General features: G+C 38.4%; 3 protein-coding genes across 5 annotated transcripts in view; 1 reads left to right on the top strand and 2 right to left on the bottom strand.

Moving 5' to 3' along the window:
* The window catches only part of LOC117370698 (band 4.1-like protein 1), an 80,266-nt gene extending 66,479 nt beyond the window's left edge, over positions 1-13,787 (bottom strand). The window contains exon 1 of one of the 3 annotated variants that reach the window (XM_055221894.1): positions 13,485-13,787. The gene's annotated coding sequence lies outside the window, so the exon portion shown is untranslated. The remainder of the gene's footprint in view (positions 1-13,484) is intronic. The other 2 variants (XM_033966196.2, XM_033966198.2) reach the window with 2 other exon arrangements.
* cstf1 (cleavage stimulation factor, 3' pre-RNA, subunit 1) overlaps positions 1-25,531 on the top strand; it is a 148,246-nt gene that overhangs the window by 79,385 nt on the left and 43,330 nt on the right. The window lies entirely within an intron of this gene.
* cdk5rap1 (CDK5 regulatory subunit associated protein 1) lies at positions 19,810-25,130 on the bottom strand. The gene is made up of 13 exons (XM_033967295.2): positions 24,707-25,130; positions 24,531-24,634; positions 24,429-24,463; positions 24,240-24,340; positions 23,966-24,176; positions 23,762-23,882; positions 22,874-23,104; positions 22,539-22,636; positions 21,846-21,901; positions 21,634-21,764; positions 21,407-21,556; positions 21,158-21,289; positions 19,810-21,041 (listed from the first exon to the last, which is right to left on the bottom strand). Exons 1-13 carry the CDS (start codon positions 24,945-24,947, stop codon positions 20,934-20,936), a joined length of 1,719 nt encoding a protein of 572 aa, XP_033823186.1. The 5' UTR covers positions 24,948-25,130; the 3' UTR covers positions 19,810-20,933.

Below are 25,531 nucleotides of genomic sequence, written 5' to 3'. Positions count from 1 at the left end.
CCAAATGTTTTGCAAGAAACTCAACTTACGAAGAAAAATAAAAAGATTTGTCTAAAACTTTGCTGTTTGTTTACATAGTGGCTTTTCTAACAGATGTTGTGGCTTTCCTTTACTAACTTCAGTGACATACGCTGGTCATCCGCTGCCCAAATGGAATAAGGAAAGGTGCACTAATGTGCTCTGTGTAATCGTGAAGGAAGAGATTCCAGACCAGGTAGAGCTGAAAGAAGTTTATCTCATGAGATGAATGAAGTTACAGACAGCAGGCCCATGCGGGTGTGTGTTTGCATGTGAGTGAGTGTGTGTTGAGTGTGTGGGTGTGTAAGTGAGAGAGTGGGGTTGTGTCGATTTGAATGTGTGTGCCAGTTGAGTGTGAGTGTGTGTGTTGAGTGAGGTTTTGTGTACGTTTGTGTGACCGTACAAAGGAGCCATCCAGTACTTATACCTGAAGAAAGGTACTATCTATAAGAGGCTGGTCCTATAAGGACTTAAACTAAATTTACATACTGTCCATACAAGGTCATAAATGGACATACCGTGAACTGTTCACAAAGAGCTAAAATACGTCGCAAACAGATGCTCGAGGTCACTAAAAAGATATATTACAAGACCTCTTGTCAACCAAAAGATGAATACCTGTATCATGTTACCAAAGTAGCAGATTCCAGTACCAGTGTCCATTCTTAAAATAAGCATGTTTCACATTCTTACAGAGAAACAAGTTCACCTCAATGTTGTAACACACAGTATTCAACACAGGGTTTAAGAGTAAAGTAATGAAGCAAAAAAATCATGCTTTGACTCTGATTATCTACAGAAAGAGTGGCTTGTACTTCTGGACAACTTAAACAAGAGCCTTTCACTGAACCCATAGCAACTAGTTGAATGTGATAAAGACCAAGTAAAATGTAGTAGTCTGAAGAATATCTGATGCATAATATATCGTAGCATTCGACAATATTCAGTCCTCCAGGATTTTGCTGGCATTACTCATGATTGTTGTGGGCTTAAATGCCTTATTTCACAAGCCATTTTTCTAAAAGTTACAATGAAAAGTTGTGATTTTCAATTAACCTCCTGAGACCCAAGGTCTTGCATGATATGCTTTATTAATTTCTCTTTGTTATTTGGGCTGACTGGGACCTGACGAGTGTAAATACAAAGAATTATCTTTTTACATTATGTAGTTTCTGAGAAAAAAATTATGTAAATCAAATGTCCTCATATGTGGACATTTTACTCATTTTGATAAAACATTTGAATAATGATTTGCAAAACTGTTTATTAAGACCCTCAACACAGCAACATTTGTCCTGAATGTAAAAAGAAAAGGAGAAACAACAATTGTGCCTCTTGGAACAATGTGTCTCATGTGAAGAGCTGCTGACAGGAGCAGGAAGAAAAACAAAAAAAAATTAAAATATTCTAAACATTCTAAACTGTTAAAAATGAAATTATATATATATATATATATATATATATATATATATATATATATATATATATATATATATATATATATATATATATATATATATATATATATATATATATATATATATATATATATATATTTACATTGTTTCTTCTTGTATGCTATTATTCTTCATCTAATTATTTGCACTGTGGCCTAGACAAGCCAAAAACGTGTTGTCCACATATGAGGACGCCAGGTCTCAGTATCATCATAATTTCTGTGTTTTTTTTGCCGGATGCAACAAACTAAGCAGGGCTCTTTCTTAAATGTAATGTCAAATCTATTATTCCAAGTAAAATGTTTCAACTCAATGAGTATTTGTGTTTTGTGCAAGTTAGTGCAATTGACATTTTTGAACCTTTTCACAATAATGTCGTTTCAGTAGCTCATTAGTGAGAGGGTTTTATTATGAAAGGCCATGGGAAACGTTTAGCTGACGTTACCGAAGTCTTGGCATAGCATCATCAGCTCTGTCATAAAGTCCAGGTTCTTTCAGTTGAGGCTTCTTGCTAAAGTAAAGCCATACCCTCCACAAGTAGATTTTGAAAAAGCAATCCACACATTTGTAACATCGTGTCTGGATTATTGTAATTCTTTGCATGTGGGACTGGACAAGGACTCCCTGCAGCACATACAGAATCTTCAGAATACTGCAATTCGCCTGCTGACAAAAAGAGACAAGAGCACATCACGCATGTGCTGTGCAACTTCACTGGCTCCCTGTTTCATATCCGGTGCATCACAGTGTTATTGATTGTGTTTAAATGTCTGCACTCTATGGGTCCTCTTTATTTGAGGGAGTTATTGCAGCCCTCTACTTCACCCAGAGCCCTGAGGTCAGCTGACCAGCTCCTCTTGGCTGTGCCCAAAGTCAGGCTTAAGATCAGGGGTGACAGAGCCTTTTCTGTGGCAGCGCCCAGACTATGGAACTGCCTGTCAGATCTTCTCAGTGTTTAACACAGTTTAAGATTAGACTCAAAACCAGCCTCTTCTTCCTGGCATTTAATACTTGCTAAACAGGATATCTCAGTGTTTTATTGTTCTTTTCCTATGTATCATGTTATCCATACATCGCAATCACAACATCGCAAAATCCTGGAGGGACTGGAATATTAGAAGTGCCAATCACTGTGGCACCACTATGAAGACTCCATATTAGATATTACCCTTAAGATATTATCATTATCCGTACACAGTCAATAGAAGTCTGCAAACGAAGAGAAACGTCTCTCAGAGCTTCTTCTTTCTATTGGACATCATTGTGGACACTGGTTATAGAGAACACTGAAGCACTCAAACCATTTTTATACAAAAAACAACAGTTCATTAGAAGAGCATAACCACAAGGAGAGTCCAGTTGGAAAAGCTCATAACCTCCTCCGTGAGAGGCCGAAATTGAATCCACTCTCTGCCTGAATGCGGTGAAGTCCAGCAAATGAAACATGCTTATAAAAAAGACCATTATGGCACTTACCAGAAAATAAGGCAATTAATATGCATTGTGTTTTGCATCGTAGAGCTACCAGTCTTTACACATTTTATCTCACTGCATCGTAATGAAGGCAGAAAATGCAATCAACCCCTCTGCCCTATGTTAAATCCCTGTGGTGTTTGACTAAGCAATGCTGTTTTGGTTCAAAAACAATGTGCCTCCAGGCCATCCAAATGCACCAGTCAGTTTATAGCCCGATATACCATATTTATTTCAAGAGGTTACAACGAATGAAACAGAACTAGTTCGTCATTAAAAAGATGTGTGCTGAGACTGTAATAAAGTAATTGTTACTGAGGATTGTTATTTCAGAATATTGTTACTCAAGTAGAAGTTGTTCCTTTTGGCAGGTACTTTAGGAGTTACTATATTTTCCTATTTTTACTTTTTTTTTTTTTTTTTTTTTTTTATTTAACCTTTATTTAACCAGGAAAGTCCCATTGAGATTACTAATCTGTTTTTCAAGGGAGTCCTGGCCATAAAATGATTTTATATAAGAATCCAGCCACACAGTGAGGCTGTACATTTAGGCAGGCAAATTTTAGGGCTAATTAATAAGGCAAGAAAAAGTATCAGCTTTTCTTCATATTGATCAATCAACATGGACATAAACAAATCTATAATCATAATCAGCCCAATTTAACACAAGATATAGTCACATTTATTCCCCCAAAGTCTGAACTCTGCTCTATAACAATTGCTTTTACTGACAGAGGATTAACTGCAGGCTCTTAGCTTAAAACTCCCAAGCTGATCATTTCCAAAAGATTGAATCTCAGTTTGATTAAAATGTGATTAATTGCCAGCCCTATAGCAAATGAGAAGTAAATGTAATTGTGCAAATGAGTAATTAGTGAATATAGTCTTCAGCATTTGAAAGGCAGAGAATAGGCAGCAAACAGAGCAGTGGGCACTTGTCCAGCTCATTCATGTCCTCATTAGGAAAGTGCGAGACCTGGAAGCACGCTACAGGCATTCTCTGTCCTTTAGTGTCAGTGTGGCAGTTTGCTAAAGATGCTGAACAACAACATAATGCTTTTTGCTTGAGGGTGAATAAAGTATGACACAAAAGAAGCTGGAAAAGCACCGAAGAAGAAGTCCTTTGAAACGTCCAGGGTAGAATCAGATTTTGGACAAGCTAAAGACAAGAAAGTGTGCTCAGCTAAATGGCAGCTGAAAGGCAACACCGGGCGTCCTAGTCTGCGGAGCGGCGTGCTTGGCAGGGATGCGTACTCTTGGCTGTGCACTGAGTGAGACTGCAGCAGGAAAACTGTTATCAATCATGGCATGAATTATAAAGGAGGCCTCTCATTATCGCTGCCAGCAGACAAAACACAAAGCGGAAATACATCGACGCATGACAGGAGAATCAGTGTACAGCGGACGGGTTTGTGATGGACAGTGAGAGACCGTCAAGTACGACAAAGGAAATGGCACAGTTACAGGAAGTAGGGCCAAAAGAATGGGTGATTTCCGAAGAGTGGGTTACGAAGAGCTAATGGTGCCAACAAGAGAGACTGGTGTGGCATACAAAGAGATCCCGCCGCACACTGCCCTGACTCAGCCACTGCATACAAAGCCATGCCCTGTGATCTGGTCAGGAACAAACAATTAGCATGCTCCCGACAACCTGTTAGTAAACTGGAGTACGCTGGATAAACAGGAGACGCAGCTATGACGTATTTTATTAGCACAATAGTACAAATACAAAACCACCGCATTCTTGAAACATACTTTAGCTGATTATAGAAGAAATGTTTCACAACTTTCTACTTGTGACTTTAAGCCCCAGTGGCAAAACATTAGAGTAATTGTACTCTATTCAGTCCCTTATCACAATCACGGTAAATATGAATCTTAAGATAAAGCTGTTTTACCAAATAGCACGTGCTGGAATAATGTCTACCCATAATTCTACACAAGCTCACCTGCTATTACCTCCTATTATTAGGTAATCCTACTTATCTAATAATAGGAGGAAATGGGTAATAAGATAACCACATGCTTTAGAAAACCTTTAACATGGCAACTCTGGCAGACGCTTTGGCCTAAAAATAGTGGAATTCTTGTGCTATTTTGACTCTTATGTGTTTTTTTGGGGGGGGGTTGTTTGTTTGGGTTAGTTTTTTGTCATTTTAAGTCCAATATGATAAAATAACCGGGGCTGTTTGATTATTTGGGTCATACTGAAATCACAATTACATTCTGCCAAAACTGTTGAACATATAGACCGAATACTATTTATTAGCAATGTTTTGTGATAATTGTTTTAAAATCCACTGTAAATTTGACTTTGCTCCAGGTTGTGAGGGACAGAACAAGCCCCCATATCATTTGTTAGTTAAGTTATGTTAAGTTAATGAATTTTATTTTTGTGTGTTTATGTAATACTTGAAATCACAACTAAAATTTGATCTCTTGTACAGAAATAAATGAGCATCAAACTGCCAAGCCTGAAACATTTGGAATCCATAATATTATTGTCCAGTGTGTTTTGTAGCTAACACACTGCCTCACATGTCAGCAGCCTTATCACTCTCGATGGATTTACAGTGCCATGTTCTAAAGTTGGCGGCTGAATTTTGTCCACAGCTTGCATGCATTAGTTACACAGTCCAGACTGGCTTTGTGTGTGCAGTTAAGAAGACAGTTAATTCTCCACATGGCTGCTTTAGACAACCAGTGTGTACAAAGCCCACAGAGCAAACACGGCTCATGTGCATTTAGAGATCAGAGCAAAGCAGAGTAAACGTGAAGCGGTGCTGTGCCTAGATCTGCGCCCAACCTGTCCGACCAGTCCAGGAGCACAGCCGTGGCCCTGGACTCAGCTGATTCTGCAGAGGGTAAACACTTATATCGACAGGTAGAAAAGTAATTTGTACAGGAGAAGTACTAGACAAATGCGTTTACAGTAAATTCACCCGATACCTTTTGAACCACGCAGGGAAGAAGAGCAGTATTAATAATATGAAAAAGATTCCACACCCCTCAGCTTTTTAAATCAATACGTTTTTCATTTGCATCTGTTGTGGATTTTTTATTTTTTATTTAGACTTATTCATATATGGATTATTATCCTGTGCAATGACTCAAAATCTGTGAGCCGTCATTATTTTTACACCTCTTGTGCAGTCAAATTCACCGGAAAAATTGTTCCAGATTTCAGAGTATGTCTCTCATTTATCAAGGTGCGCTGGTCTCAGCTACAAACATGTATCTGCAATGTCAGGTCCAACTGTAAACATTGAATGAATACTGTTGCGTCAAATGCCAAATTATTATGCAAATTAATGCAATGCAATTACAACTGATGACGATTAATGTGAGAAAATACTGCATAACATGTTTGTAACTTCTCTCAGTCAGAATATACACAAGCACAATTGCAGGCTCAGCTCAGTTAAACTGCAAAATGCCTTACTCAGGTTTAGAGGACCAGTCTGTCTCTGTTTCTTGCCAATATCTTTAGATTTGAACATCTGATGGAATGTTAAAATTAGATTTACTAACAAAATTGCAAATTGAATAGGTACAATGATCAAATTACAGAGGCTGTAATTTGGTAATAAATTTCCTTTGTAAAGAACAAAACAGCCTCTCTATGAAAATCTTAACCCTGTAGACTATTCAGGAAACTCAAATGTTAATGTTCCAGGGCATGTATAAAAAGTGCACTGTGAACTGAATGCCAGTTTGAAAACAAAAATCACTAATTTAATCCTCATTCCTTTACTTGTCAGAAAAATCTCTATAATCCAAAACCGCGCAGTCTAAAAAGCATTACGCTGCATAAATATCTGGCACAAGAACACCAATTGAATCTAATATGTTAATTCGCAAATTTTAGCAATCACGCTGTGAGAGGGCTTAATTCAGCAATGATCATTTCTTCATTTCTGACGTGAATGTAAATGTAATGACTGAAATACTACACCAACCTGAGCACCACAGCATTCACGGAAGACCCCCCTCCCTTTCTCCCATGCAATCAGAACAAGGTGAGTGTGAACCCCCCCTCCATGGGCAGACTAAATCCAACTGCATCCCTGTGATGATTAGCGGTCAAGTACAATGCAAAGGTCAGTGGTGTTCTTTTGAGAAGGAGCAGGTTTTGTTAACCACACACAGGCTTGAGTTTTTTAATCAAAGCCCAGTTACCAGGAGACATGGACTGACCGTTACAACAACATGGGGCTCAATCATGTACAAGTCATTCACTGTAAATCAAGCCTGTAATGTAGATCTCATCTTTTCAGGATCAAATTCTGTCTCCACATCTTAAAAAGGAGTATTATTCAAAATCGACTTTTTGGAGCTTTCTGCCATGTTATACCACTATTCCCTCACCAAAAAAACATGCCTGAAGAGGTTGTAGATGTCATACATGTATGTTTGCATAATTTTCCGATCTCTCCCGGGCCCTGTTCAAACCTTCCTTACAGTTAGCAGTACCTAATGTGATGTGCAGTAGTTTCATTAGCAAAATGCACGTAGATTGTAATGTAATAGCGTTCTAAAGGGGGAGTGACTTAGCGTGGAGAGCAAAAAGGAGGGACAAAAACAAAAGTGAAACTTGTAAAACATGTTAATAGGTTGTTTTTTGCAAATATAACTTATTCAAAACAATGAAAGGTAGCATGGTGATATACAATATGTGTTAGCAGTTAATATAATACCCCATAGAAATATCCATTTTAAAGTGGGGTATAGTCAGTATCAAAATAAGCACTACCAAAAGTCAAGTGCTCAAACAGTTACATCAAACCTGTGTAAAAATAAAAGTTCATCATACATCCTACATTATGTATTGTATATAAAAAAGAGATCGCACAGCAACAGTGTTGAGCTATTCATTTAGTCTTTGAATCGAGTATAATATGACCTCTTCTCTTGAAACACAATGCTAATTTAATTTGCTGCAAGAGACCAAAATAACTATATTCCTCGCACAGCATGAATAAACAGCCGGAAAAAAGTGACAAATGTTTCCTCAAATGAACCAGTCAGGTTTGTGCAAAATGCAAAGAGCCTGACTGAGTTGTGTTCTGGTATCACTGCACTACATCAAAGACAGCAGCATGATGAGCCTCAACCTCGAGAGGCAGGGATTTGGGCACAGAAGGGGGCAGCCCAGTGAATGTTAATGTAGCATGCAAAAGACTGTGGAATAAAACATAAGAAAATAAGGAATCCCATGTGTTAAGCTGCTGACTCACTGTCCCAAGCACGTCTTATAGCACAGTTATAAAGAAGAGGTGTTGAAAAATGTCTGTTGTCATCAATTAGGAATGTGCACAGTAAAAATAAAGATACAAGCTGCTCACTAGGCCTGTCACGATAAATACTATATCGACTTTGCTCAGTGCATAACAGATGGAACAATGCTTTTTGCGGGTCAGAATTTATTCTGGATACTTTTTCCTTGCACTAGTGGGAAAAGTTTGGTTATTCTTCTGCACTACGATGAGATTTGAGCTGTAGAGTGTTGAATTATGAGCTTCTATGGCTCATTATAGATACAAACAAACTACTTCTGCTTTATGGTTTGGTTTCAATATTATCGTTTATCGTCTGTATTTACTTCAGCAATATATATATACATTAAAATGTGCTATCGTGACAGGCCTACTGCTCACTGTTATTGTGCCATTATAGCAAGTTCAGGTCTGTAAAACTAATAGTACAGCGTAATATTGGCAAACATAGACAGGATTTTATAGGAAAAGGCACAAGGGTGGTATATTTGAAGTAGAATATAAAGTTTTTAAAATCGATCATTTACAGTATAATTGCAAACTGCAGCCTTAGTAGTTTTAAAATAGGGAATACTTCAGTTACTTAACATGTCTTGCTGCCATTGTTGGTGTAGAAGAAGTTTTACTATAAATACAAAGCAAAAATGTTGTTCTATAGAAACTAAAGTTGTATATTTTACAGTCTGCCTGGCCTGCTGCAACTTCAGAAGGACAAACTAAAGTGCCAAATCATGTGTGAAGAGCTGGCTGACTGAAGGTGGCAAACAGAACGGTGAAATAAAGTGTCTCATGCCATGTAATAGGCTCCTGTCCTCACCCTCGCTCCCACAGACTGATGCAATGTGAAGAAGGCAGTAAATCGCCTCACAGCAGCCAGTGTTGAGTAAAAAAAACAAAGCTAAAAATAAAGCTAGGATAAGAGACAGTGCAGCCATAGTGCTACTGGTTTGCCAACACAATAAAGCATGACTGACCGCAGTAAATGTGATATAAATGTGATGACAAGACCACTGGAACACAACTCAACACAGAAAGGACTGTAGTAAATGAAACGTTATTTATTTAATTCCAACCCTGACTATAAATTGATCTTTTCCTTAATATGGCTACCTGTTAATGTTATTTTTCATCTATGTAATGCAATCCATAGCTTAACATAATCTAACTAAGCGTCATTTTATACAGGTAATATAATCATAATACAAGGAACAATGTACTCAGTCAGTAGACGTCAGCCTGTCCCAGGGCAGTTGTGTCGAGTTTACTACCACTGAGTATGGAAAGAATGAATAATGTTCTGTAAAGCACTTTGGGCGTCATGAGGTGCTGTATAAATCTAATGATTAATCAACGAATGAATTAAAATTAATTAATAGACATATGGTCTATTATACCAGTATTCGTTTTGTGAATTCTGAGTTGACCTGTTCTTTCGCTTGTGTTATATAAAGTATATGAATGAATTACTTTTCAATAAATTCATTTTACTAAAATACTTTTACTTGTATTTGAAAAGGACTATAGGGGAACTAAACCAGGACTACAGAAGAATTAAACCAGGACTACAGGAGAACTAAACCAGGACTACAGAAGAATTAAACCAGGACTACAGGAAAACTAAACCAGGACTACAGAAGAATTAAACCCAGGACTATAGGGGAACTAATCCAGGACTACAGAAGAACTAAAACCAGGACTACAGGGGAACTAAACCAGGACTACAGGAGAACTAAACCAGGACTACAGAAGAATTAAACCAGGACTACAGGAGAAATAAACCAGGACTACAGAAGAACTAAATCAGAACTACGGAAGAATTAAACCACGACTACAGGAGGACTAAACCAGGACTACAGAAGAATTAAAACCAGGACTAAAGAAGAATTAAAACCAGGACTACAGGAGAAATAAACCAGTACAACATGAGAACTAAACCAGGACTAGAACAGGACCAGGCTCAAACCAGGAGATGTGTGAACGTAACCTCAGATCATCTGATCACCTCATCTTCACGTCATGAGTGTAGTTGACAACGCAGTAGTGCACTGTGGTACTACTGTATAGATACATGAGCTGCTAATCGATGAGGGCGCCACCACAGAGGTCTTAAGTATCAGGGAGTGACTGTGTAAACAAATTACACGGTGGAAAGTTGGCACAAATCTTTTCCTAAGTGCTCTCTTCACCATGAAACACAAGCCTTCATTTTAAACAATATTGGATTTTTTTTATGATCCCACCACAAAAACACAACAGCTTTTTGAAAGATATTAATGAAAGTTGGCAGAAAACATTAAAAGAGTATTTGGCATATTTCATAGTTGGTATTATGTCAAACAGAATAGTAGATAAAAGTATAAATTTGCTTATAACCAGTAAAGGGAATAACGAATGATGAATTTTGAAGGTCGTGCTTCCAAAGAGCTCCCTGATCACGCTGACTACTTTGGAATATTTATGTATTCATTTGTGTCATTCAATAACGAAGCAGAAATAGAACCCATTAAAGGCATTTGTATTGTCTCTTACTTAAACTACAGCCTGAAATAGAAATATCCTCCAAACAACTAAATGCATTTGATGATGGGGACGTTTCAAGTAATTTCTTCACAAGTGAGTTGTGTTTATGTCTGAGTTTGAGTGTGTTGTTTTGTCTCAGACATGCACTTTGATTTTCCAAACTTTACTGCGTTTAGCTCAAGGCAGAGTTGCAGACTTGCTCCAGTCACTTCAGTTTCCTATCTTAACCTAAAACGTGCACAATATAGGCTAATCCTCCAGCGCTGCGGGTTAAGGCAGACCAAGAACCTTAGCTGTAGAAAATATAACCGCATTTCAGTTCTTTATTTCATTATGTGCAAGTATGAATTCTTATGTAATCCAATTGTGAAAACTGAACCTTAAGATAATGGTACAATACACAACAATGATCTCATGCCATTAATAATATATGACCATAACTAGCAAAATTTTCATTATTCTTTAATCAGAGCAGTAGGGCTATAATCCTTTAGATGATTCATTTGGTATTTTCTGGGTATTTATATGTAAAACCTCAGATTAAACTCATGATTCAAGTTCAGTCTGTCTTTATATAATTGCATTGGTTCCTTGTATTTTCTGCATAAATAGTTGTTTTGCAGGAGCTCCCATACAGGTGTAGACTTGTAAGCGCAGTTTGGGTCAGATCTACAAAAATATGTTTTCAGAGCTTTTGCCACGCCCCCTTTTTAGTCAACTGATCAATCACCAGGACGTGTCTTTAGTCCCCCACACATCTCTCTAGTTAACTACAGCCCTACAAAGCAGAACATAAAATAAAACCTGTCTATGTATATAAAATCTATATTCAGATGATGTTCTTTCAAAAGGTAAATGAGTGAATTCATGGCCTGCAGCAATGACAGCCAAGCAAACCACACACAGCACATAACCTGTTGAGTGATCATCTATTCAGGGAGCAGTATGACCTCATCCTATTATGCAGCATTTTCACAATAAACAATGATTGGGGCAGCAAGATGGCAACCAAATGTGTATTCTCCATCCAGTGCTCACACTCAGATTTCCAGCAGGGAAGTCAATGGCAAAGTTAAGTGTGTGGAATGATTGGATCCAATGGAACACAGAGGCGGGTGGGTATGGCTTCAGACGCCTATACAAGCTGATTTGAATTGCAAATGGCCACAGGTAGCATGCTGGGTCGGGATATGGAGTCTCAGCAGCACCCTGGAGCGTCTGAACTTGCAAGCAAACACGAATGACTGCTTTTTAGTGATGTCAAACAACAATGCAGAGAAGTAGATATGTGATATAGCTGAACTGGAGTTAGGAATAGAGAAGTGGTTGTCAATTGAGTGGTGATATGTTCACACGAGCAGGGTAGTTATCAAAAGAGGCTTCTTACTCTGAGCGTGTAGTTTAAAGTATATTCTTGGGAAATATATGACTTCTGAGCTTCTTCATATCTAGTTTAGATGCATAACAAACCAAATTGTATATGTGTAAAGGCAAAGTCAAATTTATTTTTGCATAACCCATAAAATTCAAATTAGGAATGACGTTTATTCTTTGTTTTTGTTAAGTGTGGGAGATTCTGAGCTCCTAAATGAAACTGCATCCAAGGTTATAACACTAACATCACCGACAGCAAAAAACAACTCCCATGTTTGTAATAGTTAAGTCAAACTAGTGACTCAGACTTCCAGTGGCATTTTAACTAACCTATGATTAGGTGCACACAGCCTTGCCTTTCAACAATATGTAACAAACCTGTGCTGCAACAGTGGGTAATGCTCAGAACTAGACAGAGGATACCTTATGAAATTACAGTTGATTTAAATGGACTGGATGCCATTATGGAAAGACAGAGGCTGCATAATACGTGTAATAGCGGAGAATTGCAGCTGTAGGATGATTTATTTGGCAATAGAATCCAGAGTTTGACCGAAACTCCTATTGACTGACCTCCTGAGTCACTCTGAGGAACAGTCTATGCACATGTTTGAGCTGCTGCATGCCCCTTTTGATAATGAACGCTGACCTGACCAGCCCAGACCAGAGCCATACCACGCACAATGGCACGCACGCCTTCTGTATCTCAACATGGCTCAACACGAATGGTCCAAAGTTGAGAGAAGATTATTCCAAAGGCTACATGTTCAAGCAAGTTCTCAAGCAGACATCTTCATCCTATAACTTCACACAGCACAGAGAATGTAAACACTTATTGTTTGCTTAAGTCATGCAGTGGAGAGCTATTGGCAATGTGATAAGCTTTGGTGCACATTCTGACCAAGCCAATGTAGTGTTGCATAATTAGAAATGGGTGTGCTAGGAGTAAACTGGAGCCAATAGAATCCAGTTTGAGTTGACAGCTCAAACTGAAATGGGCTAAAATGTGGGGGTGCAGAACAACTTCCATCAAGGAGACTAGAACGCACATGAGGACGCATAACTTGCTTTTACAGTATGGCCTTGTGTCTAGTGCCAGTGCAAATCAAACGATGTTCCAACGTGCCCTTGCTTCTCCCTGTTCACATGACCAGCTCTGGTGTAGTCCGGAGAGCAGCTGCGCCTTCATTAAATGCATTTTCACTGCAGTATACAGAAACAAAGACAGCGTACCGACGACATCATCCAAAGCGACAATTTACCCATCTCGCACCACATTCAACAAATCCTCAACACGCACAGCCAGCGACGCGGAGGAAGTGGATAGGGCAGAATAAGAAATACGAACATGAATATTTGAACATACCCTCCTGTCAGAAGGACATCCAGGGGAGAACCATGGACGGCGCGCACTGGGAGGTCAGCAGTCCTCCTACAGTCCTGCTTCGGTCGCTGGATACAGTATGAGGCGAAGGCAGTGCGTCGGTGTTTTGCCGGTGAAAAGCCTAATGAGAGGAGCGAGGAGGAGGAGGGAAAGAGAGCCAGAGGGAGGGGACGCTGTCAGATGCAGGGCAGCAAAAAGGGAGGAACACAAACCGTCACCCAGTCTCTGTCAGCCCGGTGTGTTCAATGCGTAAAGAGTTTTTCTGTCAGCAAATCCACGCTCTGAATACGCGTGAGGGAAAAATGCCAACAGTGTGACATAATGCGCATTGTCTCTCTGTGAAGGTTGCGTGTTTTGCTACAGTGTGGGAGAGCCACGTGATCCAAACGCAACAAGCTGACAGTTCATTAGGAAGGCGTTTCATTAAGACCTGCCATAATATTAGGCCCAGAACATCAGAGCGCACGGAGTTATTACTCGCAGTGTCGTCAGGGCGCTGCGTTCTCTTTGATTTCGTCATTTTGTGTGATCCTAAATGGTATAGCTCTGTGCAGTGGTGTTTCTGTATAGACTTGGGCCCCAGGAAAACGAGGTAGGGGCCCCCAAGCACAACACAAAAGACAAGAAAGAGACAAACAGCAGCAAGGCAAATAATTGTGGGCATAAAAATTTGCATGTAACAACATTACTGGGGGCTTTTTAACCAATGAACCATTTGCTTTGGAAGACAACAGTAGAAAAGTAAAGCAGGTGTATGCTTATTCTCTGTGTAACAAGGAGAGGGAAGATAAATAAACCAAAATAAACCACATCACAATCGTGTTTGGGTGTTGAAGGTTTTGCAGGGCGTGTGTACAATTATTATAAATCCATAAATTGGTTAGTAGACTAGTTATAATAACAAATGTGAACAATTTAGGAGCAATCAGTCAATCTACGAACCAGGTCTCATGATGTTTGAGAACAGTATGCTTCAGAGCAGGTTTAAATAACTCTCATTGTTTTATCTGAAGCAACAACAGCATGTGGCGTGATTACAGCTTATGGCATAATTATATACACTATATAAAAAGGTGATCGTGTGTGAACATTATTATTCACTGAAATGTACAACAGGCAATCATTGTGTTGCACATTGTGTTGATTGTTTAGGGATCTTCTAACTTGGGCGGCCCAAGCAGCTGCTTTACTTATCTGCCCTGTAGTGATGATTTTGCCACTTATCTTTTGACAATTATCTTACATCTAACTTTTTAACATGTAACTCTTTTCAGACTATGTGCTCGAGCTCTATAATTCCACATCAAATACCCTCAATTCTTCTTAATGTGTTACTAATGAGAAAAAATAAGTAAATAAAGTGTGCATAAGTTATATTGATGACTCAGTTGTCTATATTATATTCTTCCTGTGGGTCTGATGCTTAACTCATTTTCCGTTAGTTGAGTTGATTGATAATGATCACGAGTCCTGGACCCTGACCTATTCCTCGCTTTGAACCAAAACACAGCTAAGTGGTGTGAAAGTTGTTCAGCGCAGCATTAGCTCTCCACTCTGCCTGATGAATGATCAGGGTCAGGCCCATGGAATATCAGTGTAGTTTGTTATAATTCATGATTGATAACATGCTGTGGAGGCATGGTTCACTATCTGCTGCAATGAGCACTTTATGATGATGTAAATATGACAGCGCTATAGTAATATTTTGTGGATAACACTGATCACAAACTAATTCTGAAATGCTGCAGGCTTCCCAGTGGGGTGTGTGCTGAAATAGGTCATTTAAGAAAATCCAAAAACTAAAAACATATCAAAAGGGTTTAAGATTTAAATAGTGAACTCAGTAGCTGGAGAATACTGACCAAGCTAACCATACCCTGCCAATGACCTTTGTTACATGTTCAGAAAGTAATGCAAGTGGTGTTAATGTGAGTAAAGTGTCACACCAAATGGCAGGACAATATGATAAAATGGGGAAGAGGGGGTCAATCTACCAACCAGGTCTCCTCTGAATGTTCAAGATATTAAGACGACATACATTAAATTGCATTTCAAGTTGACTAACTATACGCTGTTACTATGAGGGTGCAATGCAAAAGCAACTCCCACGTTTGTAATAGCGTTGTAACATTTTTTTAAGTCAAACAAGTGACTCAGGCTTCGAGTGGCAAATCAACTAGGCTAGTCATAAGCTGCAAACCGGTGCCTTACCTTTCAGCAAAATTGCACAAACTTGTGTTGTGGTAGTGGATAATGGTCAGAATTCAATAGTTGATACTTTATCAATGATGAGAACAGCATAAATACTAGAAAGAAATTGGACTTTACATAATTTCAAACAGGTTTCTTGAAATTAATTGAAAGACAGGAGGCTAATAATAGGTGTAAAAGAGGAGCATTGCAGCTGTAGGATAATTTGTCAATAGAATGCTGAGTTTGACTGAAAGTCCTATTGACTGACCTCTTGAGCTGCTCTGAGGGAGATTCTGTGCACATGTTTGGGCTGATATGTTTGGAACTGCAGAACAGAATAGCAAGGAGAAGTTGTTGATTTTTGATGAATAAAATAGCAGGATAATATAGTATAGATTTGTACATTTGACACCAGGTTTGTTGTGTTGTGTTACCCTCTTTGATTCAAGAATCAATATGTACCATGCCATACAATGAATAACAACGAAAACAGAATCATTGCATTGTACCTGTCCCCTCAGGAGCTGTAACATCACAAATAGACTAAGACATAATGGTGAAACGTTCCTCTGTTTCCCCAGCTCATACATATGCAGATTCAGACTCTGACCTGCGTTTGATTCGTCACTACTAAATAGATGCAGTGAACACTTAGAATACTTAACATATTCATATTCATCAGACAGAATGTAAATAAGCTCATAATGGTGCTGTTGTGCTCTGATCACACAGAGTTCTCCAGAGACAACCCAGAGTGAGTTTGATGTTATCATCTTCTATTTGATACGTGTGTAGGTCCACATCCATCTGCTCTATTGTAAGGAAGAAGAACACAACATATTGACTGAGTAATCCCTCAGTTATCCAGGTAGGATCTATACATTAAGAAGGAAAAATCTTTATAACTATGTCAGTCAATTTAACTTAATCAAAGCAAATTAAAAGTGCACTATGTAACTTTTCTGGTGGTTGCTTGTTTCCATAATTTTATTCCAGTATGACATTAGACACATCTATCTAGTATTTGTTTTTGTTTTTTTGTCATTTACTTTGATAAATTAATTCATTACTATGAGCGGGCTCGCCAAGGTCTTTAAAGGTTCTGTATCGTAAAAATGTGACAAAAATAACTTTTTACAACTTTCTGAGGCTAGGTCACTCATTAGCATGCTAACGACTCATGTTCTTTTCCACGGAGAATAAAACGTTCTATACTTAAATGCAGACAGTGGACATCAGTCTAATTTTTTGACCCTATTTTTGACCCTAAGAGCTGCTTTTACAATATCTGTGCTGGGGTAAAAAATTAACTTTAACTTGATCTGGCCAGAAAAGTTACATTGTGCACATTTAACTTTATTTTCACCTGTTGTTTTGTGGAATCAGTTAAGTATTAAATGCATATAGAACGATTTTAATATTCAATCATCAACTAAATGTCAGCACCACTCAGTCTCAAACCCATTTTTATTCACAGCCCATTTGCCCACAGCACATGGCTAATGTATGTAAAGTGCATCAGTTCACATTTGCAAAGGCAGTTTTGGATCACCCCAGCAATTTTAGATAAACCCATTCAAGTTTGGGCTCACTGTGTCATAAAGTAACACTATTTCTGTATGAAACTGTGAACCTCAGCTCTCTAATGACTTGAGACAAAGATCCACTTGGCAGAATGCTGGACGCAGTGCGGACACCGAAAAGGCTCAAACATCACAAATTCTGCATGTGTAGTACTCACAGGCAGTTTCAATGTTTTATATCTTAATCTAGAAACTCATCAGTCATATGTTTGCCACGGCACAGAGAATGTTATTGAGTGACAAAAAATTGCCCTTTCACAAGTTTCTGCTACTGGCCCTTGGCTGTTCCTGATTATGAACTATGTCTTGTCAAAAAGTTTTGCTGTCAGTTATGGGGCTGAGAATTATGGGGATTTGGATTTGAATGGGAGAGACAGGTAGACTATGTAGGCTAAATATTTGGTGGTGGGGTCTGCTACCAGCGTGTCTTGTCTCAAATGTTATTACTTTGCCTGGAATATTCCCCAGTATGAAATTAACCTTATTTATTTCTATTGAGACAAGCAATCGGTCGAGTTACGGTTCAGATCTGTGGAGAGGTGACCTTGCTCACGGAAAGTTTATGTTAACCAGCCATAGCCCAGCCTGTCCCCGTGGCACAGCCTGTGGTGAGGTGATAAAGTGATTTTCTTACTGTTTTGAAAGGACTCCGAGGTGAGCTGGGGCATCCTGTCTCTCTCCTGTCTGAGTATTTACACCACCGACGCACTGTTATCAGACGCCAGGACATTTCCTCAGCGTCATCTGCTCCACCAGCACATGACTTTTCTGCTGCACAGGAACATGATGCAAACCGCTGCCTCAGATCCACTCACACCAACAAAGATATGGCTGTATAAAAACTCTTTTCCTTTGTTAAAATGCATTGTAGACTTTTAGTGCATGCCTCAATTTTACTTTTTACCGTAGCTTCTCTGCATAATTCTACATTCTCAAAGGGACTGATGATGATTTAAATAGTTGGCAGTGATTCAAACATTTGTAACAGTTTTAGACAGTTGATACACAATAATAGTCTTCTCCACTCACTGTTGTGAGAAGATATCATTTAAAAATTATGATACAGGTTTAGTGATTATTTAGTTTAATTGATAACAGTATATTTTAGAGATAACTAAACAATAACACAATAAACTATGCAAATAAATAATGAAATCTGTTTTCAAAGGTTTTGTACACTGTATACTATAAAAGTGGGGGCCCAGCCAAAACAACCAGGTGCAATATTTGTCATCAATAACCAAAAATCCCCATGATATTCCAGTATTATTGTATTATACAGTATATCGTATTTTATTTAACAACAAATGCTACTAATAGTTAGCTGAATAGAGAATTACATGCTGATTGTGAAAGTAACTATTTGAAATGAAACAACAAGGAATACATATGTCACAGGAACAAGTATTGCAACTCATGTATAAACACTCAATAGACACAAAAAGAACATTAATTATCTGACTGCAATTCATGGGTTTGGTCAAAGCCTTTGAATGGGTCTAACTGTTGAGTAATACAGAGGAGGAGCTATGGAACAATAAATTTTGTTTGACTTAATTTTTTGTTCCTTATTTTTAGACACATTATATTGACAGCTCTAGTAAGGACATTTTGGTTGCAGTTTTCAATGATGCACTGCATATCTGTGCATATACTTTACCTTGCCTGTTTTAAGATGTGTTGACCACACATCAATACACACAATAGGTAAAAAATAAACAAATAAATAAAAAGACCAAGTTGGATGATTAATGTAGAAAAGTTTGTTAATGACCTGATCGTTTCCAAAAGACGTTAATTAAAACTGTCCTTATAAACCTTGGATAAGCCTTGTCATATTTACCATGTCAAGTACTCCAATGTTTTTTATTGCTGACGACACAAACTAACTTGACTCAGGAGAGAATCTACAGCAATTACTACAAACATTTAAATCAGAATTTAACTGTACCAAAAGATACTGGAAAGCACTATTAGGATATGACTGCTTATTTAATAATAATCTACAGTACCACATTTGGAGATACAAAACAGAATCCCTTATGAGGCATTATGCACTCACAATAAAGTGTGTCCCTGTATTGCATTACATATGTGGATTACTCTGTGGAGCTCTATGTCTGTAGTTTGTATATTCGGACACAGTACAGAGGGCATGGCGGCCTGCCTGGACTTTACAGCTGCTCAGCTCCAGCGCACACTCTCCTCTCTCTGGGACGCATCGCTCCTTTTACGCCCAGCTCTGAATTATTCATGTGGGATTTGGTCAAAGCCATAGCCAGGGTCACACCACAATGTTGGTCTAAAATAGGATTTCACCATTCTGATCACTAATGGAGCTGTCAACATTGTGCATAGCCACAGACAAGAGGAGTTGGAGAATGGATTGATGTACAATGTGAAAAGGAAAAGTTTGGGCTGGTGTCATAAAAAACACATTAGCTGGATAATATCTAAAGAGGTACAGCGAACAATTTAATTATCATCAACAACAAAAAAAACCCGTTCAAAAAGACACACACATTTTTCTTGTAAAAGTGTTTTAAATGCCAAGCATCAGGACATACCGCTGGGCCAGCAATGTAACAACCGCTACAAGGTCACCAAAACAGGGTGAAAAGGAGTGATTGGCAGGAAGAATCCCCAAAACACTAGAATAACAGACAGCAGGAAGAGAATCAAAGACAGTCCCAAAATGTAGACAGAAGGCAGGGCAGGTCATTATTATTTATAATTGAATATATTACTTTCTTGTGTTGTAATACAAGTACATCTACTAAGACATGACGTGACAATAGACTCATGAGCTTGCATTCACATCAGGACTGCAGTGAGTCTATACATAAATGAAGAATGTCCTTGTGGTCTGTCTGCACCCACAGGGTGCTATAGGCCATCTGTGCTGCCCATTACCTGACTGTCGGAGCGACCTCAATACCTCTGCCCTTGGTGTGTCTTATAAAACACATATTAGTGCAGGCAGACATATATATGTAAGATGTGTTGGCAAGGCTTAGGACCACGTCGTCTTTAAAGAGGTTTATATACCACTTTCCACTTCTAACTAAACATACACCTCTGGATTAGGTTCAATCTATGCCTGCGGGAAGTCAGTACCTTCTATTTTGAAGGAAAAAGTTGTAGTCTTGGCTGGTCAGGCAATTTTTCTCCATCACAGGCAAGCACTAAAACTCCAAAATTGTAGCACAGCTCCAATCCTCTGCTATAACAAATACTGTTTGACAAAGACAGCAGTCTTCATCTCAGTGTTTTAGCTTCCAAAATTACATTTTTAATTGATGTGTGTTTAAGTAATAAAAAGATGAAGATGTTGTATATGTAAATCACAAAAGTGTGCAACATATTGCCATCTTCAGGGCAGAGATAGCCATTTTCAAGGTCAAAATGCTTAACCTGGGCACATTCCATCACGTTCAGCTGCTGACTTCACTCAAAACTAATTTTGTTCTCCAAGCAGTTGTGCCAATGCACTGAACAAGTAGATCAGCACATGGAAAAAAAACACTTAATAAAAGGCAGTATACCTTATCAAATCAGTCATTAGGATTTGGAGATAAGTACTTTAGGTTTTATTCTCTGGAGAATTCACAATTACGACTTTTAAGAAATAAATACAGTTTTGTTATAACAACATTTAAGAATGTGTGTGCATGTTTGATGAAAGGCACTGCTCTAAAGAGCCGCTCAGGGAGCTGAGGCTGTGGCCTCGACCTCTTAGAGTCTGGGAGGTAGCTGATAGGATCTACAACACAGAGAGAAACCGTAAGAGTACTTACATTGTATAACAAAATATTTTATGATCAAATTTAGATTAAGTTAGTTCCAGTGGTCTTCAGTCTCATTACATAATAAACCCACCGTGACAAGCACATAGTCTCCAGCTTTGATGGGTGCATTGACTCCTGTAGCAGGAACATCATCTTTAGGGAAAATCACCTTCATGTTGCCATCCGTTCTTCCACAAAAATCTGCCACAGACCTTTTACTTTCCTGCAAATAATGGGTTTGGTCACAATGACAATAAAGCTTTTCAAATTATGATACACACGAGCCAGTTAAATCAAACATATAGTCTTCCATTCCATAAAATGAATTATTAAGACTCACCCCCTCCACCAGGACAAGCTGGGTGGACCCGATGAGAGAAGCATTGATCCTAGCAGCCTCTTCTCTAAACACATCAATGCACTCTGCCAATCTACGCTGCTTCACCTCAGGTGGGACATTGTCTTCTAGACGGTGGTAAGCGTGGGTTTTCTAAAAATCATTATATCTATTTAAAAATAAAAAAAACTAATGAAAAAGAAAGTAATTTTCTGGTTCTCAATGCACACCTTTCTCATACAATACGCAAAGAGAAACCCAATGTTGTAGCCCACAGCTCTGATCAGGGACAGGGTCTGCTGGTGGTCCTCCTCTGTCTCTCCACAGAAGCCCGAGATGAAGTCACTGCTTAGACTCACCCCTGGAACACCACAGTGCCAGTCACACACTGAGTATATGTCTAAATTGTTTGCAAATGTTGAGAGGAGTATGATTAACCAACCAGGAATGACCCTCTTGATGTTGCCCACAAGCTCAAGGTAGGCCTCTTGTGTGTAACTGTCATGGAAATACAAGAAAGACACATGATGTTTTGACATTCATTAACGTGCACTGTCTTACATTAAATAACCATAAATGTGTAAAGTAATATTTTTATTATTACACTATTTTCTGATCTATATTATGTTGTTTCCTCATCATAAATATATCTGGAGTTTTGTTTTGTTTCATTCACACATGATTAACACACAAATCCTGCGTATTTATCCTGTGTTCTATTTTTTTCAAATGTAAAACACTCTGTTCCACCATGTGGTAATACAGGAAGCGCTCCACTGTGTTTTTAAACTCAAACACTTTCACAGGACTCATTAGGATGATTTCAGCCCTGGAATTGCTTATCTCTACAAAACTAAAAGGTAAAAGGTAGCTGTTAAATTGAAAACTACCACTTTGTGACATCACAAGGTAGAAGAGAGCATTTTTGAGCTTTAGAAACCAGGATTACTCAATTAAACAAAACATGAGTGAAACAAAACAGTACTTCAGGTATGTTTTTGATGAGGTAAAAGCATGATAACACGGCTTAAAGCTCACAAGAATCCATTTAATGTAATATAGGGACCTTTAAATTCTAATTTAAAAAATCCGTTTAAGGTATAGGCCCATTTAGCCACATCATAATTTGTCTCACCCACGACGCATTGCTTGGAGGATTTTGTTACTCCCACTCTGAGCTGGAAGATGAAGCTGCTTACAGATGTTTTTTCTTTCTGCAATCAATTGTAAAACCTGATACAAAATAAGCAAGAAAGGGAAATTATTATTTATTATTCTCTGTTATAGGCTGTTAATGTATTTATTCATTTATTTATTTCTTGCTTTGCTACAATCCATATTCCCCTTTTCATAACCAGTATAAAATAATCCATCTGCACTAACTAGTCTGTTAAAAGCTTTGGGGGATCTGTATCAGTTTGCTGCTCCCTACTGACAGAAGCTTTCAATAAAAGAATCAATCAAGTTTACCTCATCAGGGAAATCTTTAGGATGAGGAGAGGTGAATCGGATTCGCATTTCAGGATCGATGCGTGACACTCGGTCCAAGAGGTCAGAGAAGCGCAGGCCTCCTTTTTTGGCTTTGTAAACGGTGCTGAAGCCCCGACTGAGCCTGGTCGTATCTGATCCACAGAACTGTTCCTCTGAAGTATCTCTGTAGCTGTTCACATTCTGACCAAGCAGTGTGACTTCTTTCACACCCTGCACAGACATTCATTTAATTTAATTCAGGTAGCTCACATCCAGTCAGTGGTTTGTTTGTCCTTATAGAAAAATCGATTGTGTGCCATCATGTATATTAGTCTGTCTGTATTTTAACCCTGAAAAAGTGGACAGTAGGGTTGCACTATATATCACAATCGAATCAAAAACGCTTCAGGGGCAATTATCAAAAGGCTTCAATTATTTAAATAATAGAATGTCCACTGTAAACAACTAAATATCCTGTCTTTTTAACTTGAAAATATTAAAGAAGTTGCCTGTATGGTAAAATCTCAAAACTGTATATTAAAAAATCTGGAAAGAAAAGGCTGTCTCTGAAAAGGCTGTGCATCTTGGCTATTAAAGATCAATCCTTAGTCCTATCCTATCCTACAGACAACTACCTAGTACTTAAATATTTTCAAGTTAAAAAGAAGCCCTCTCCAAAGACCACCTGTCTACAATTTTGAACTATACGTGTATACATTTATCAGTTAACAGTATCAGTTATCTTCCCTCAAATGTTGAAGTTGTTTGTAATGTGCTCAAAATCCTACTTTTTACATATTTTGCAAATCAATAGTAATTGCAATACTAATTGGTAATTAGGTAATTTTACCTAATTACTAATTCGTAATTAGGTAAAAAAAAACTTGCCTGATCTGACAATAAGCGGACTTCTTCCAGAATTGAGTCGATAGGTCGACTCCGCTCTCTGCCCCGAGTGAAAGGCACAATGCAGTAGCTACACATATTGTCACATCCTCGCATTATCGAACTGCAGCCAAAAAGACACCAGTGGTCTATTATAAATGCAACATTTGAAGACAAAAAGTAATTCTTGGGATCAATATCACTCACACAAATGCGCTGTAACCCTGAGGTGCATGCTGGACAGGCATAATATCAGCATATGTCTCCTCCAGTGAAAGCAGCACATTACTGGCCTGCTGACCCCCCTCTGCCACAGTAAGGAGGCGAGGGAGGTCCCGGTAAGCATCTGGACCGGCTAGAAGGTCTACCAACTTCTCTCGTTCCAGGAGCTCTGTCTTCAGTCTCTCAGCCATACAACCTTGAAAATATGTTAATTCAAGTTAGAGGGAGTTTATTTCATTTGCTTAGTTTTCTAACTTACCTAAAATACCAATTTTCAAGGGCACATGGCTCTTTAAGCGTTTCTTCTTCATGGCTTTGAGCTGTTGAAGTCTATTCCATATGGTTTGCTCAGCTTTTTCCCTGTATAGACATATTTATGTTTAATTGTGGGTATAAAAAAAACAAACTATAATTGGTCTAATATCGATTTGAGATTATTCCATTTTACCTGATGGAGCAGGTCACCAGTAGAACGACATCTGCCTGCAAGAGGGGAAAAATAAAAGTGCTGCTTTCAACATGAGCAAACACCTCAGTCACAGTGGCATACCTGGTTGAGGTTCTTAGTTCGTTGATAACCATTCGATTGTAATATAGACATTGCGATGTCTGTGTCGTTCACATTCATTTGGCAGCCATACGTTTCAAAGTACACTTTTAAGGCAAACAGTAAATCAGATGCCTTTTTGTCTTGTTTTGCAGGTTAAATACAATTTTGACACAAACCTTTCCTTGAGTGTCCCGTGTTCATGTCAGTCAGATAACTGGTGTCGTCCTGGAGCTCTCCATTACGAGCAGGACTAGGTTTGGGAGGTGAGACTTCTTGAATGAAATCAGGAAATCTTGGCCCTTTTGACAATTCATCTCTCAGCTGATGTACAGTCATTCTTCTCTGTGCACTGGAGACTGCCGTGGAGGAGCACAGTCTGGTTTGTGCGTAATGAATAAAAGCTCGGAGTTTAGCCATTTTAAAAGATATTCTGCCAACTCTCAATCCTTCTATTACACGTATTGTTTCATAGCTGCGTGGATACAAATGTTAATTCAGATTACACGTTAACTCTTTACGCACTATTGACTATTCCCTCTGTGTGTTTTGAAAGTCACTCATGTCACGCGCACGTTTTTGGCACATCGCGGATGTGACGTCAAAAGAGCATCCGGTCCACCTGTTAATAGAGCCATGGGTTCAACGTATACAATTCTGTAAACGTAATTTAAGTTTTTATTGTTTCAGTTTATTTTACAGGATAAAACGCAATTAACATAAATGCACATCTTGTGTATTCAGAGGAACTTTTTTTTCTCTTTTAATTTTTTTTTTTTAAATTAATAGTTATTGCAAAATCTTGTAGAGGTAATGCCATATAAACAAAAATATGGGAACTGCAGCTTTTGTAAGGTAAAAACAAAATTAAAACAAAAAGACTTGAGACATTGAATATAACATTTTTCTCGGCACAGACAGAATTTATCTGAAGAACATAAAACGCTCAAAACACGTAATACGCAAAAGCAGAAACACTGAGAAACCTATTTCTTCTAAATAAT

The sequence above is a fragment of the Periophthalmus magnuspinnatus genome, chromosome 5 (genome assembly GCF_009829125.3).
Source record: "Periophthalmus magnuspinnatus isolate fPerMag1 chromosome 5, fPerMag1.2.pri, whole genome shotgun sequence".
Classification (NCBI taxonomy): domain Eukaryota; kingdom Metazoa; phylum Chordata; class Actinopteri; order Gobiiformes; family Gobiidae; genus Periophthalmus; species Periophthalmus magnuspinnatus.
This window is presented reverse-complemented; position numbering and strand designations above follow the sequence as displayed.